General features: G+C 50.4%; 1 protein-coding gene across 1 annotated transcript in view; it reads left to right on the forward strand.

Moving 5' to 3' along the window:
* The first annotated feature begins 3,639 nt into the window (after nucleotides 1–3,639).
* The window catches only part of ALX4 (ALX homeobox 4), a 55,758-nt gene continuing 42,671 nt past the window's right edge, over nucleotides 3,640–16,726 (forward strand). The window contains exon 1 of the mRNA XM_043973203.1: nucleotides 3,640–4,111. Within this exon, the coding sequence (XP_043829138.1) occupies nucleotides 3,640–4,111 (472 nt within the window). The remainder of the gene's footprint in view (nucleotides 4,112–16,726) is intronic.

Below are 16,726 nucleotides of genomic sequence, written 5' to 3' on the forward strand. Positions count from 1 at the left end.
AAGCTTTCTGGGGCGGGGAGCTGAGCTCTGCGGCTGGGCTCCAGCAGCCGGAGAGGCGCTTTGGAAATACAGATGTGACCCCATCTGTATCTGCTCTGGGAGGATGCCTCGTTAACCGGGTTGCTGTCTGGCGCTGACGGCGGCCCCTCTCTTCCTCTTCGGCTTCTGCTTTTCCCCCCACCCTCGTCTTTTTCTCCCCTAAATGTCTCTCTGTTGGGTCCTAGGGCTTAGAACTGGAAGAGACCTTAGAAATCATCTAGCCCAACTCTTTTATTCCAGACAAGGGTACCAAGGCCGAGGGGAATGAAGAGACTTTGCTCGAGGTTGTATTAGTAGAAAATGGAAGGCTTCAAATTCGAACCCAGGTCCCGTGACGCCAGTGGCGATGTTCTTTTCCAATGCTTTTCTCATGCATTCATTTCTGGGGTCTCTGAAGTGACCAAAGAACAAAGCACCTCTTTATTTCCTTTACTTCCAGGACGAAAACTGTCACAAGAGAAGAAAGGCTAAGACGTTGATTCCTCAGTGGCAAGGCATAAAACGTTTGGCCCACACCTCGGAGAGGCACCGCACCGCCTCCCTCCGCTACACACACACACACACACACACACACACACACACACACCCCTTTCTGTAAAATGCTTCTCCTCTCACAGAACCAAGATTGAGGAATCCAGGCTGTGTCTCAGAATCGGCATTATCCTAATCACGGGAGGACCGAGGGAAGATCCGAGGAAGGGATAGAAGGCATTCGAAACTCCATTGGGGGAGGAGGGGACGCCGCCTTGGGTCTAGACTGAGGGAGACCGAGATGAAGTCGAAGTCCCCTCCGGGACAGAAGAAAAATGTTAGCAATATGCGGGGAAAACACTTAGAGATCCTAGGGATTGGGCAGTGTGTGTGTGTGTGTGTGTGTGTGTGTGTGTGTGTGTGTGTGTGTGTGAGAGAGAGAGAGAGAGAGAGAGAGAGAGAGAGAGAGAGAGAGAGAGAGAGAGAGAGAGAGAGAGAGAGAATGCAGGAGCAGCATATTTAGGGTTGTTTTTCGTTGTCTGTTAAGCGCTCTATTCGCCTCTGTCAGAATGGGCTTTCTAGGGACAGTTACAGTGTCTGTGAGACTCAGGAGATCCGTGTTCTAGTCCTAATAGTAGTTATTTATGAGCTTTTAAGTAAGTCGTTTGACTTTTCATCATTACAGGGAGACGAAAGGATTGAGCTAGATAATCTCTAAGGGGCAGTCCATCCAATACCAGTATCCTCTAACGTCCCTCCAATTCTCTGTTCCAAGATCCCTTCCAAATCTTAGATTCTGGATTCCCTATTCTAAGATCTCGTTCATCTCTGACATTCCATGGTCTGTATTCTAACACCTCTGACATCGTATTCTCTGTTCGAAGGTCCTTTCCACCTCTGGCATTCTGTGTTCCAAGTTTCAAGAGTTTTCCAAATCTTACATTCAATGTTTTACGTTCTAAGGTCCCTCCCACCTGGAACATTCTGTGAGTGACGGGATCTCGGCCTGGTACCTTGGGTAGGTGGCTCACCAGTACTAGGCTGGCCCCAAGCAAGATCCCCTGCCCCCCGAAGCTCAAGAGGGAGGCCCTGGGGCCACGGAGAGGAACTGCCTGGCCCCGGCACAGAAGGGGTTACGGCCCCGGCGCCCCTGGACGCGGGTTTGCGTAATATCTTTATTAGGCAGCACTTCAAGGTAAGCGCGCAATGGAAACCAGATGTGTGGACGCAAGAACCGCAGGAGAGCGAAGACTAAAAATAAGGGCGGGGGGACAGCGCGGTCCGAGAGAGCAGAGGCCGAGGGGGCGGGAGGAGGGCACTGATTAACAATCGGAGGGGAGGCCGGGCGAAGGCAGGGGGAGCCCCTCACAGAATCTTCTCTTCCAAGTTAACGGTTTACGCTTTTTAAAGGGATGGGGGGTGGGGGTGCTTCCCACTCGGCCTCTTCCTGCTCAGTTCTAGATCCCACCTTGCTCTGTAGGCAGGGTTTCCCATGGACCTCTCCGTCCTTCCGCCACCCCTCCGAAGTAGGGCCTCTTTGTGGCTCCCTTCTGGCGGGACTTTTGCCCCCGGGCCTTGGCCGTACTCGGCCCGGGTTTATTAGGGATGAGCTATGGAGAGCAGGGAGGCAGTGACGTTTGGCGTCTCCCAGGCGCGGGGCTTCCCGCGGCCCCCAGGTCCCCTCCCCCACCCCACCCCACCCCGGGTGTCAGATCGCTAACACGCCTTGGCTGGGGGGGGGGGTGGAGGGCGGGGAAGAGATAGAAGGCAAAGCTAGGCCTAAAAAAGGGAGTGAGGCTTTACCCAGGGGGAAGGGAGTGAGGGAGGCAGGAACACCGTGCCATCCTCCCAATTCCTTGCCATCTCTGCCCCAGTTTGTGAGGTAGTGGTGCCCGGCGTCATAGATATATGCAAAGAGAGCCCCACTATCTTCTCTTCGACACTTCACCGTGGGCAGGGAACGAGAAGGGTTGGGAAGAAAGGGGGTGTCGGGGAGCTTGTGTGTGTATATTGGAGGAGAGGTCCACAAGAAAGTCTTCATAGGCACTTTAAAGTCCGATATCCCAAAAGTAACTGAAGGGGATGGGTTGGAGTGTGGAAGGAAACAGTTTGGGGAGGTCAAGGCAAAAGACTAGGAGAAGGGGAGAAAAGACTGGATTCCTGCAGCTGCTTTTTCAGAGCCAAGGGTGAAGGAGCCAAAAAGGATGGAGTGAGGCAGGAACCAGAGTTTTCTCCTCTCTCTTTCCTTCTCCTCTTCTTCCTCTTTTCTCTTCTTCTGCCTCCTATAGCCCCCAAACAATTCCCCGATCCATTTCCTCTACTAGCTAAGATTTGAGTGCGTTGGGTTTGGGGTTTTTTGGATACTATTTCTTCGTGTAACCCTCCCAAAAATCTGACTGGGGACCCCCTTGTCACCGAGTGCCTGCACTCACTGGGGCCCTTCTCCGCCCACCGTTCATCCCCTGCCGCCTCTGGGGCAGGGAGCGAAGGAAGAAAGGAGGATCGGGGTGGTCGGGGGCTCTGAATCTCTGCCACTGGGCTAGCAGCATCTCTTTAAGAGGAAAGGAAGCAGGGAAGGAGAAAGGGGTGGGAATGGGAGGGAAGAAGGGAAGAGAAAGAACAGGGGGAGGGAGAAAGAACGGGAAAGAAAGCAAAAAAGACGGTCCTCTTCGCTCTTCAGAACCTGAAGAAGTTTTGGGGGGATATAGTCAAATTTCCAAAACATCTGAATATTTTTACAACTCTGACTTCTCCGTCTGAAGGAGAGAGACAGAGAGAGGAGGAGAGGAAAGGAGAAGAGAGAAGGAGGAGGAGGAGGAGGGAGGAGAGAGAGAGAGAGAGAGAGAGAGAGAGAGAGAGAGAGAGAGAGAGAGAGAGAGAGAGAGAGAGAGAGAGAAGGTTCACAGCCACTGCGGCTGTCTCTCCCTCCCTCCTCCTCCTCCTCCTCCTCCTCCTCCTCCTCCTCCTCCTCTTCCTCCCCCTCCTTCCTCCTCCTTTTTTCCCTTCTCTCCTCCTCCTCCCCCCCCACCCCCCGCTCGTTCACCTCCCTCTCCAAACGCTTGCGAAGGCCGGCGGCGGCGGCTTCTTGGCTGGCCCCCTCCCCTCAGCTCTGTCCCTCCCACTCCAGGCATGAATGCTGAGACGTGCGTCTCTTACTGCGACTCGCCCGCGGCCGCGATGGACGCCTACTACAGCCCGGTCTCCTCGCAGAGCCGCGAGAGCTCGCCTTCTTTTCGGGCATTCCCTGCCGCTGACAAGTTCAGCACCGCGTTCCTGGCGGCCAAGGGCCAGAGCTACGGCGAGGCCAAGTGCCGGGGCCGCTACACCCCTCAGCAGCCGCAGCCACCGCAGCAGCAGCCGCCGCCGCAGCCCCAGCAGCAGGAGTCGGCTGCGCCCCTGGAAAACAGCGCGAGCCAGGCGCAAAGCGGCGCCGGGCCGCGGGGCTCCTTCAGCAAGTATCCCCCGCCGCCGCCGCCCCAGCCCCAGCCTCCACCGCATCTCTACCTGCAGAGGGGATCTTGCAAAACGCCCCCGGACAGCAGCCTCAAGCTCTCAGAGGGCGGCGGCGGCCACAACGGGCCTCTGCAGGTCTCTTGCTTCGGTGAGTGACTCCGTCCTTCTCTCCTTGGGGAAGTGCGGGCAGAGGGGAGGGAGGAGGGCCGAGCTCTCCCTCTGCTGTGACTCCATTCCCGCGCCCCGGGACGTCCCGGTTCCCCAAGTCAGACAGCACCGGAAGCTTCGGAAGGGTGGGGCAGGAGAGAAGAGGCAAACCTGGGGCGGGGGGAGAGTCAGAGAAGCGCAGGTCTGGGGGCTCGGGCCTGGCAACTTGGCGCCTGGACAGGGACGAGGGGATGGAGTAGACTAGATTGGTTTCCCTGGCTGTCGCCACCTCATGGGCTAGGTCCCAATTCCATGCCAAGCCACCTCACCCGAGCCGCCCGGGGACTCCAGGGGCTCGACCACATTAAAACCCCCATCTGACTTCCAGTCTTCGAGCCTCGGTTCTCCCGGTGATTGGAGACGGATTTGGAGCCTGGGGAAGGCGGCCCCGCAGACAGATTGGACAATGTGGGAGGCGCGAAGTGTTTTCTTGGGGCCGGGACTTCGGGAAATCTAGGGGCGAAGCGTCCCTGGCTCAGAGAGATCCCAGAGCTCCAGGTCAAGCTTCCCTCCCGAACTGCCCCGAACTGTTCTGAAGGTGGGCAGAGGCACAGGTGGGAAAGTTGACGAACCCGGGCTAGGTAACTCAGTTCTCCTCCCTTTTTTTTTTCCTCCTCTTTCTCACTTCTGACCCGAAGTCTCTCGCGACTATTCTCGTGACAAATATGTTTGGTGTCCCGGAGCGTCTAACGGCTGCCCTCTGGGTTCTAGGAGACCTAAAAGATCTGGAAGATGTCTGGTTCCGGAGCCCTGCAAGGCTTGGCAGCCAGCATCGGGGGTCGGGTTGGTATGGAAGCCTGAAGCAGGGAGGTTATCCACAGACCTTCCTCCAGCTGAACCCTTGTCTCTTCTGTACTCCCTAAAATAATACCAGACGGTACCAGAGAGGGAGGGAAGCTTCGGAGAGTAAATCGATGAGCACCTCCAAGGGTGGGACTCTGTCATTTCCCTGTCATTTCCCTTTCCTTTCTTCTAGATCATAATTATTCACATTTTATATGCTCACAGTTCTTCACAGTTTACAAACGGGATTTCCCCATCACCACCCCCAACGTGAGGTAGATGGTATAACTACCAGTCACCCCATCCCAGTGGAAGGCCCTTAGAATTCAGCCCTCCAGGTTCTCGGGTTGATCTCTGCTTCGACACACTTTTAGCTGCCTGCGTCTTAGGGCAAGTCATTTCCCGTCTTGGACCTTCACTTTCATCACCTCTAAGAGGAGAGGGGTGGACTACATGACCTCGAAGGTCTCTCTTTTTTTTTTTGAAATTACATTTCACAAAAGAGAAAGTTGAGGCTCAGGGTGGCTGGATTGACTTGCTCAAGGTCAAAGGGCCAAGAGCAAGCCAGAAGTGAACGGGGATTGTAGACTCTAAGTCTGGTGCTCTTTCTTTGGCAGGGTGTGACTGTGTCCCACCCAGAACACCCTTGATGCTCCGTGTTTTCCAGGTCTCTATGTCTCGGAGAGCCCTAATGAGCTCCGGTATGGGAGCATGGTAGAGTGGAATTCCACAGAATCATCTTCCTCTTTCTGGTGCTGGTGCTGGGGGCCTGGGAGACAAAGGGAAAGTTTAATTTTGTCTTTTCTAGAATTCCCTCCTGAGCCCGGCATTCAGTGGCCCTGAGAACGTCATTCCAGCCAGGGAGAGACCCACGGTTAGCCCTGATACAGGAAGTACTCCCATAGGAGTCAAGCAAGGGATCTTGAGCTATCAGTTTGCCAGTTGGAGTGAGCTCTAAAAGAAGTGACGATGAGGAAGGGAATCGTACATTCCAAAGGGGTCAAGGTTATATTATTTTCTCCCTGGTCAGGGGTTATTTTGTGTTTGTGTCTTAAACCCCTTGGACATTCGGATAAAGTCTATGTCCCACATTCTCAGTACGTTTTTAAATGTAAAATAAGTTACATAGAATTACAATGGACATCAATAATATTAAAATACTGTTTTATTTTTTTTAAGTTCATTGTGCCCACATTGACAATGTCTGCTCTGGATGATGGGATGGGACAGGCTGTGGGTGCAGTTGACCTTGAGAGATATTTTTCCTTCCTTGGGAAGGAAAGAACTGAACCAGATAGATCTAGGACCCAAATGTCCCCTGACCTAATCTATTTGCCCCTACCCAGGGGACTTAGCCACACTAAGACTTGGTCTCCTTTTTCATCTCCCCTGGGTACCTGCAATTTCAGTAGGCATACAGTGTAAACTCAAGCCACCTGCTGATGCAAAAAGCTCCCACAGACCCTGGCAAAAGGACCCAGTTTGATGCAGGAACAGGTCGTGGGAATGGGGTTAGGCAGGGGTGTAGCTTGAACTAATTTGGGAAGAACAGTATTCCACTCTGTATTCCCAGCTCTACCACTAACAACCTGTAACCTTGAGGAAGTTGTTTACACCTCTCCAGTCTCAATTTCCTCATCTGAAAAATTAAAGTGGTAGAACTGACCTGTCTCTAAAGTCTCTTCCAACTATGAAAGGCTATGATTCCAAGTATAGGGATCTTTGTCCAGACCAAGTCACATTTATCTAGATTTCTAGATCCTAACCCCCTGTACTCAAGAATAATCACACATAAGTGAATAGACAGGCACCCGAGAATTCCCACCAGAATACTGAGACAAGCAAGGCTACAGATTTGGGTCTAAACCCTCTACCTACCATCACACACATATTAGCTCTCTTTCTATCAGTCAGATAATCATTTTATGGGATTGTTGTTGGTGGCTATCCCGACACACACACACACACACACACACACACACACATACACACACACACACCATAATCCCTGGCCCGTTGGGTCCCTGGGGTTAAAAGAACTTCTAGTCAAAATCCATTGTGTCTCTTTGACTGGTGTTAGCTCAGAGAAGGAGATGATGTTCCCCCAACATGGAGCCTGCCTTTCTGAGTGTTCTCAGAGATCTGGTAGCAAGCTACCAGCTATTGTTCCACTGGAGAGGCTGGATCAGGAAAGGGGGGTGTGGAGGAAGGGACACTGCCTTGCAGTTCCTATAGGAATTTTTAAAAATAAAAAACAAACCCTCATCAAAGAGGCATCCTATGTGGCTTTGTTTATAGGCCAAAGGAGGGGGGGAATCCTTTGGGTAGATGAGATCGTTCTTCCTGGCCCCTAATGCTAACCTTTTTCCCTCTGAGAAAATGACCCTGAGACCAGTCCCTTCCTTCTCCAGTAGTCACAAGGCCCTATAGGCAGGGGCTGAAGGGCTGAAGATGACCTTCAGGTTTGGGGGAGAGGGGTTATTTATAAACCAAGAAAGATCCCTATTCTTGGCCTCTAGAGCCATTACCCCCCTCCCTGGTTAGGCTCACTGGGACCTCCATAGCCATTTAAAACAATCAAAGGTTAGGAAGACCTCAAACTCAGCTTCTGGGAGGATTTGGAGCACCAGATGACTGGGGGGGTTCAGTCCTGAACTACCAAGATCTCTCCCTGATTTTCCACCGCCACAACCACCACTGGCTTTCTCAGGTTCTTAGGCACAGAAGTTATTTTTATTTATCATCATCTCTATCATATAGACTTTTAAGCCTGAGTAAAAGCTTAGAGATGATCTGGAACAACCTGTTCATTTTTCCTGATAGGGAAACTGAAGCCAAGAACAGCCAAAGGATGCCTAGAGTCACACAGGTAGAAAGCATCGGGAACCTGGGGCTTTTGTCTCCATTTCCAGTCCCCTTCACTTCCTCCTGTTAATATTGTTATTGCTGTTCTTCTTTTAATTGCCTTTCCCCATGTTCTTGCTTTTCAAACCAGAAGAGTCAGGTTAAGGGTCATCTTTGAAAGGTAGAAGGCAGCCAGCTGGTATTGGGCATAAGGAAGCAAAAGAAGGGAGAAAACACAAGGGTCTTTACAAAGAGATGGGGTGGAATTGAGGGGAGGGGCAGGCAGATCCCTCTGGCCAGTGTGCCACTTTCTCCCCTCCCCCAATACCAATACAACAGGTATAACTGGGGGGGAGGGTGTTGTTCTTCCAAAAGTTTCATCCAGATTGTCCCAAAAGATTGAGGAAAAGTTCCGTCTTTCACTTGGGGTAAAGGACTCCATTCAGGGAATGGTCGATGAAGTATATGCTCTCCTCGGCCCTAAGTGTCAAAGGCTAAGGACACTACAGGGATTCTCAGGATTTCAGCCATATGTGGTGCTAGCGATGGGAAGTGGAGGGAAGGTTCTCTGTCCTATGAGGGAACCCAGGGATACTTGGCTTCTTAATGTTCAATCTGGCTGGAAGAAAAATGTAAAGAAACTCGGTCCCGGATCTGGGAGTTTGACCGATGCCTGGACATTGCAAGCCGGCGTCCAGCTGTCTGGAGGGAGCTTGTCCTCCCAACCGCTGGCCCCTGAGGGCCTGGTCCAACCTTTTCTGGGTCCCAAGATCCCCAGAGAGAGGAAGGGCCAAAGGGTGACTTTGGCTAAAACCACTACCCTGAGCCTTTAGATACTCTCCACTGGAAGCTAGAGGCTGGTCCTCCTAGCCCAGAACAGCTTCTTTAGTGCTGCCAGAGGTCAATGGGAACTGAGGCGGAAGCTTTACTCACTGCCAGTCTCCCTTTTTTCCAAAGCCTCTGAGGACCTTAGGCCTCCTGCTTTTTTCGATGTCCATCCCAGCTCCTCCAACACAAGAGATGAAGTAGTTTGGAAAGGTCAGGTAGGTCCACAAGTCTTGGACTCTGAACCCGCTTTCTTCCTGAACCCCAGGCCCGAAAACAGTAGCAGCCCCTGTGTCAGCCTCTGATGGGCACAGAGTGGCCACCTGGGGCCTCTAAAGAGTGTCTGAGGAAGAGGTGTCCACCTCTGAACCTTGCAGAGTATGAACATAGTGGAGAACTATCCCCGTGGGCATCCCTGGCTCTCGGTGTGCTTGGCCACTGTCTGAGACAATACCGCCAGTCCCTCGATTTACTGAATGAAACCCCCAGGCAGCGGCAATCAGGGCTCTCCAACTCCACAAACCCACGTTGAGGGGAGATGGTATGTGTGTGTGTGTGTGTGTGTGTGTGTGTGTGTGTGTGTGTGTGTGTGAGAGAGAGAGAGAGAGAGAGAGAGAGAGAGAGAGAGAGCCCTCCGCTCTTTCCTTCTCTTTTGATGGGGGTGGGGAGACCAAGTTTTCGCTTTGATCCAACGTTTAAAAACGGATCTGTCAAATCTGATCTCGCCTCCCCGGGCCAGGGGTTAGTTACAACCAAGTTCTAGCGAAGCTTTCCCCCAGGAGCGGGCCGGAAACCCTCAGCACAGAGCCTGTGGGATGGGGGAAATGGGGGGAGGCAAGGATTCCTTTTTTCGATCAAATTAGACAGAATGTTTGGGGCCGGGGTTTGTTGTGCATTTTGCCTTTGCCGTAACCTCGAGGCTGCGAAAAAGTGGTGAACGTTGGATCGGGATCGCATCTGATCAGAGATTCTGATTAAAGAGATAGACAAAGAAAAGAGTATGTATTTGAATCACAAAAGTGTGTGTGTGGGAGAGAGAGAGAGAGAGAGAGAGAGAGAGAGAGAGAGAGAGAGAGAGAGAGAGAGAGAGATTGTAAATGCAAAGAAACAAAAAGCAAATATGATTCATAAAAAGGGAATAGGTGTCTGAGAGACATAATTTCTCTCTCCCAGATTCTTTGACCAGATACAAACTCGACCCAACCGTCAACATTTATTATTATTATTGTTGTTGTTGTTGTTTGTTTGTTTGGTGAGAGGCAGAGAGACAATGTGAATTGTAAAAGTAAATATGCATTTCTCAGAGGGAGAGAATGACAGAAATCAAGAGACTTAACTAGACAAAATATAAATCGTAAAATAGTATATGTGTATGACCGAAAGACTAAAAGAATGGGATGGAAAAGCGACTACGTATTTGAGAGAAAAAGTGAGACAGAGACGTGAAGAAAGAATATGATTTGTAAAAGACAATAATAGAGAGACAGCGACAAAAATAATGTGACTGAAAACACGAATATGAGAGACAGGAAGGCAAAGTAGAGGCAGTGAATGTGAATCGTAAAATGGAATAAGCTTATAAAAGAGAGGTCGAGAGTGGAAATGGATTATGAACATGAAGACAGAGATGGAGAAAGAGAGAAGCAAAAACCCAGAAACATAAAGAAAGGGACAGAGAAATTGAATTGTATGTAACCAGGAACGTCCGTATGACAGACACGGCCCGAGAGACAGAGACAAAGAGAATGAGGTTGTGGCCACAGATATGAGAAAGAACGAGGACACAGATTACCGAAGTCTAAAGTGGAATATGTGGCTGAAATAGAGACAGAAACTGAGAAAATGGAATGTAAAAGAGAATATGAAAGAAAAGGTAGAGACAAAGTCACTGGAGGCAGAATGAGGATTGTAAGCGGTAATTAACGTAGGAGATAGAAACCTATCCTGAGAGAATGAAGTTGTAAACGCGAATATATATATTTGGAGAGTCAAACAGACTGAGTGACAGACGGACGGAGACAAGAAAAAGAGACAGATCTAAAGAGACTGGAGGCAAACGGCAAACGGCAAATGTTTTGTTTGTTTTTTTTATATTTTAAAAAGACAGACTCCGAAAATTGGTAGTTGAAACAGTGAGTGCGTGTAACAGAGAGAAACCCAGAAAAAGTGATGGTAAAAGTATGGTTGTAAGAGTGTGTAGGCGTGTGGGGGAGTGAGGAAGGTCAGGCGGGAGTGCGGATTGTAAATGTGTGCTAGCGAAAGTTGAGCGGGAGTGTGGGTATAAACAAGATAGAGGAGCCCTGGGTTCCGGGTAAATCAGATTGAAATGAGCGGGATTTCCTTGTTAAATGGTCCCGCATCTAACTGGCGTGCGGAGTTCCTCACTCCCGGATCCCAGCCCCGAACAGGCCTGCGACCAAAATAAAAAATTAGTGGACTCAGAGAGAGCTACCCAAGCCCAAACTCTGAGGTGCAGGGCAACTGTTTGTTGAGTGATTTTCATGTAAACACATCGTGGTGCCCAGTTAGTTAGGGGTGAGGAGAAGATGGTGCAGGAAAAAGTCTCGCGTACTGGGAAGGATGATTGTGTATGATCGTGCATGACTCCTTGGTGTATCTTGCATGGGGGACCGCATAGACCCGGCCATCTGCGGGGCCTGCGCCTGGAGCGGGTGGGACGGTGCGGGGAGCTCTTCCCCTAGGCTAAGTGGTACCCACGGGCGGGCTGGTGGACGAATAACCCTAAAGCTTTATGTGTTTCCCTCTTTTTATTTTTGTCCACGAGGAAAACGCCGCGTGTCTCAGAATCCCCGGGACAAATTTATAAAGCTCGACGTGAACACACCACCAATAAAATTGCTCCCCATCCCGGAGGATTTGCCCCTCTGGACGAAAAAAATCCCAGATGTTTGCAATTATTTCTAAAATAAAAAAAAAGCACAAATAAAGTCAAAATGTGAGCCCCGGGGTCCCATGGACGCTCAGATCTCGGGCCTCCCTCCGTCTGGGCTTGCGAGTTCTTTGTCAGGGGCACCAAAATTGAAATGAGAAAATCCACTTCGCAGCTGCGCGCCAGTGCCCCACCCGGGCCGGAGCCCTGAGAGACGCGGTCCCAAGTGAGCTTCTGGGGAGTCTGGGGATCCAGGAGCGGCGGCGAGTCCGCGCCCGCCGGACACTGGCTGCCGCCTGACCGCTTCTCATGGGGCATTCGGGCGGCAGCGCCTACCTAAGCGCTGGGCTGGTCTCACGCGCCTCGTCGGAGGCTGCAGAGAAGAGAGGGACTAGGCAAGCGAGTGTACATTGGCGAGGGACTTGGGGCCGGTTAGGTGCTCGGCACGTTTTCTGGGGCCATCCCAGAACCTCTTGCTAGTAGAGAGCCTGGCAAGAGGAAGAGCACGGGCTCTGCTGGGCTCAGATCTCGCCTTCGACACTTCGGTCACTAGTTAAGTGATGTTGGGCGAGTCACTTGATGCCACTGTGCCTCCATTTCTTCATCTGTAAAATTAAGAGGTTGAACTCGATCTCTGAGGTTGCTTGAAGCACTTAGATTTCCATTCTATGATCCCTTAGCCTCCATCGCATTTCCGCTAGGGTAAGTGGAGCCCAGCCGAGCTGGAGTGCCCGTCGCCCGCCCCAGCCCCCTCCCCAAGAGTGAAGAATCTAGGCGCCTGGAGCTACCAGAGCCGCGATGACCCCAACCCCCCCAACCCCCCAAAAGTTCCCGCCCTACTTCGGTGTTGGAAAGGTCCAAAAATTTGCTTTCGGGGGTGGGGCTGCCCTTTTCCGAATGCCGCCTCTTTCTAGGCCCTGTGAGGGCAAGGACCGGGTTGGCATCTTTTGCTTTCAACTCGGGGGCTGACCCCGCCAGGTCTTTGATGGGCACAACATTGCCCAAGTTCCTCAAAGCCGTTGTTGCATTTAGAACCCTGTCCAATAGAACTGGGGGGAGGGGTAGGAAGTGATGTCCGGAGGAGAAACTGAGGCGAAGATCCCGGAGATCCCAGAGGCAAAGGCCAGGTGAGCAGGCTGTTCCACAGACTTAATGGAAGGGACAGACGCCTCAGCGGAGATTCACGCACTGGGAGTCGCCCACGGGTTTCCTTGCACTAGGAAGGACTACGTGGCCAGGCCACCGGACGCCACGGTGTGGGGAAGGACGCCACTCCAGACGACCCCGAGGGGTATTCCAGAAGAAGGGAGAACAAGAAAATATATTCCTTCCCTCTCCCACCCCCTTTCCATTCCAACTTAACCCCAGCCCTAGCAGCCTCTTCTCTGTCGCCAGAGGCCCAGGCTCAGAGGTGGGCGGGCAGGCCCAGTTACAGATGTTGCTGCCCTGGGCCTCTCTCAGTCGCAGATGAGCAACCCTGATTCCTCCCTCCCCATTCCAGATGGGCTGCCCTGCATCACCCCTCCCTTTGTCATCCCTCTCCCCCAGCCCAGTTGCAGGTGTACAGAGTAGCCCAGGAAGTCCCCTGACAAGCAGGACCCTCAATGTGTTTGATGCCCTCGAGGTGGGCAAAGCTCCGGCCTTCCTGCGTGTGTCTGGGGCCTAGATCGCAGTGGGACCAGATCCCAAGCATTCCACCCCTACCTTTCCAAAATTTAATGGATCTTCTGCTTGGCTGCTAGGCTGACTTGAGAGGAACTGCTACTGCTGCTGCAATCCCAAGGTGGGAGAGGGAGGGGGAACCTGAGGGAGGCTAGCAAAGGAGAGCAGCTCTGCACCAGGCCTGCTCCTCCACTTGGCCACAGGCTCCTGCTCCTAATTCTGAAGTGATGGAAGAGCTCAGGGAAGAAAGGAGATAGCTTACTTGATTGGAGAGATCCGGGGTCAAATCTAGCCTCCAGCTGTGTGGCCAAGAAGTCACTTAACCACCCTGGGCCTCAGTTTCCTTATCTGTAAAATGACTTCACTCCCTGGTCCCTGGCCCCTCTAAAACCCATGATCTTTGGGAGGATGGGGAGAGCCAGTGGAAGACAAAGCCTTAGAAAGGGCCAGAAAGAATCTGGAGCTTAGAGCTCTGTGGTTTAGTGCCAAGTCCACTATATTAAATTTGGAGTGGAAGGGTTGTATTCTTTACAAGCATAGAGACCTTGGGTAAATCATATCACTTCTCTGGGCCTTGGTTTTCCTCTTCTGTAAAATGAAAGGGTGGGACTAGAAGACCTCTCAAATCCTTCCCAGTTCTAAATTGTATGCATTGACAGAGGCTAGAAGGAACGACGCCCAGAGGACCCACCCAGCATGCATGTTTTTCACCACTCAGGCTTCCTATCCAAACCTCTTGAGCCTCTTCAGTAAGGGACTGGATGGAAGTGACGATGCTTCCTGGAGACGTTTTTTGGTTGTTTGTTGTTTGTTTGTTTGTTTTTTGTGGGGCAATAAGAGTTAAATGACTTGCCCGGGGTCACACAGCTAGTAAGTGTCAAGTGTCTGAAGCAGGATTTGAACTCAGGTCCTCCTGAATCCAGGGCCAGTGCTTTATCCACCTACCCCCCGGAGACTTTTTTTTTTAATTGATCAGAATTGGAGTTAGGGTCACAGGCTGCCACAGCCTGATCCCAGGGGAAACCCAGGCTGACTGAGCACCTACAAATGGCAATAGTAGGTTCCCAGAGAGTGGTGGGGGCTTGAAGATCCAGAAAACTGGCTCGGTCTTTAGAAAATCTGGGACATTCGACATACATGGAGATTGGCACGGGAGCTCTATCTTTAGGCTAGGGGTATTGGGCTCCCAGACCAGCTTGGGAGTCAGAAGATCTGGGCCATTGTATAGTCTCTTCTAGATATGGCCAGGACCAGATGGGCACCAGCTCACAGTGAGACAAGGGATGAGAGAGCTGGAGACCAAGCCAAAATGGGGTATCAGGATCCAGAGCACAGACACTGAAAATTGAAGAAGGAAGAAGTATTGAATTCTCACCACCACCTCTGGGATGAAGTCTCACGAACAAGGACTTCCTCTTTCCAACCTTATCTCATATTTTCAGAACCCTTAGTGTGCTACAGACCAACTGGACAATTCTCCACCCTCCTGCCCACCCACAGCCACACCCCTATGCAGGCACACACTCTGCCCTCCGAGGCAGGATTTTTCTTAGCCCTGGAATGTCTTCCCTCCCTCTCTTAACTGTGGACTCTTAATTCAGTTCCATTCAATTCCACCAATATAGGTGAAAGCTCCCACTACTATGTTCCAAGCAGCTGGGTCTATAACACGCAAAATGGAAAAAACCCTGACCTCGAGGTGTTTCCAGAATACTGGGAGGTTGGAGGAGAAAGGAAGGTGGGGTTCCTACAAATACACAGATTAAAAATACACAGAAGAGGGGCAGCTAGGTGGCACAGTGGATAGAGTACTGGCCCTGGATTCAGGAGGACCTGAGTTCAAATCTGGCCTCAGACACTTAACACTTACTAGCTGTGTGACTCTGGGCAAGTCACTTAACCCCAATTGCCTCACCAAAATAAATAAACAAACAAACAAACAAACAAACAAATAGATAGATAGATAAACAATTAAATAGATAGATAGATAGATAGATAGATAGATAGATAGATAGATAGATAGATAGATAGATAGATAAATAAATAAAATACACAGACAGAAAGCAAAGAACACATACAAAGTTATTTGGGGCAGGGCAGTGGAAAGCCAATGGGAAGGACCAAGAAGGATTTCATGCAACCTTTGGAGTGAGCTCTAAATTCAGAAAGGGATTCCAAGAGGAGGTGTTTTTCTCAGCATAGCTCCTCCAGGAAGCCTTCCCTACTTCTTCAGCCTTGTAAGGAACTCACCCTTCACCCCTTGACTTCACATAATATTTTCTTTTTTTTTTTTGAGGCAATTGGGGTTAAGTGACTTGCCCGGGGTCACACAGCTATTAAGTGTCAAGTGTCTAAGGTCAAATTTGAACTCAGGTCCTCCTGACTCCAGGGCCCATGCTCTGTCCACTGCACCACCTAGCTGCCCCTTCAGGTAACATTTTCAAAAAACATTCTTAAGGATGTCACTATGTGTCAGGTACAATGCTGAGTCATGGGGATGCCTGCCCTCAGAAAGCTTATTTTCCTTTGCCTCAAATATCTATGAAGAGCCATTCCCTAATGACTGTGTTCTTATAGGCTCATAGATTTATAGCAGAAACTCAGCAAAACCACCTCATTTTAGAAATGAAGAAACTGTCTTAGCTTAAGTGACTTGGGCAGGGTCATACTCAGCTAGTAAATGTATGAGGCAGATGAACTCAGGTCTTCTTACTATCTCCTCTCAGTCATTTTGTTGGGCTCCCTCTAATGCTTTTATTGTGTGATATCATATATTACATATCTGTTGTTGTTTTACCTTTACTAGACCCAAACCCATGAGATCACAGAACCTATTTTTTTCTAAACTTTCTATCTTTCTATCTTCCTACCCAAAGGATCATAGATTTGGGGCTGGAATGCATGTTTTATACCACAGAGTCCAATCCCTCCAAACTTTTGCAGAGGAAGAAACTGAGGTTGACTTGCTCAAGGTCACACAACTAAATCAGTAGTTATCACACAGTCAGTAAAAGTACCACTTCTACCACAAACTAGCTGTGTGACCTTGAACTAGTCAACTTTTGGTGCTCCAAGCACCGGATCCCACTAATTGTAGAGAAGGCACTGACATAAGATTTCAGGGCAAGGGGGGGAGATTCTTGCATAAAATCCCTATTTCTTGTTTAGTTGTTTCAGTCGTGTCTGAATCTTCATGAACCCTAGTTGAGGTTTACTTGAGAAAGGTACTAGAATGATTTGTCATTTCCTTCTCCAGCTCATTTTACAGGTAAGGAAACTGAGGCAAACAGGAGCAAGTGCCTTGCCTAGGGTCACATAGCTAGTAAGTATCTGCAGCCATATTTGAACTCAGGTGTTCCTGACTCCAGGCCTGGTACTCTATCCACTGAGCCACCCAGCTGCCCTATATCAATGAATTAAATCATTGGTCCAGTTAAAAAAAAAAAACTACCCTGCATCAAGCATTATATTCAACACACAAAAGGCATTTACATAAATGCTAGTTGAATGCTTTTGAATGCATTCATGAAGTGAACACCAAGGGAGTGTGTG

This window comes from Dromiciops gliroides, chromosome 6, assembly GCF_019393635.1.
Source record: "Dromiciops gliroides isolate mDroGli1 chromosome 6, mDroGli1.pri, whole genome shotgun sequence".
Classification (NCBI taxonomy): Eukaryota; Metazoa; Chordata; class Mammalia; order Microbiotheria; family Microbiotheriidae; genus Dromiciops; species Dromiciops gliroides.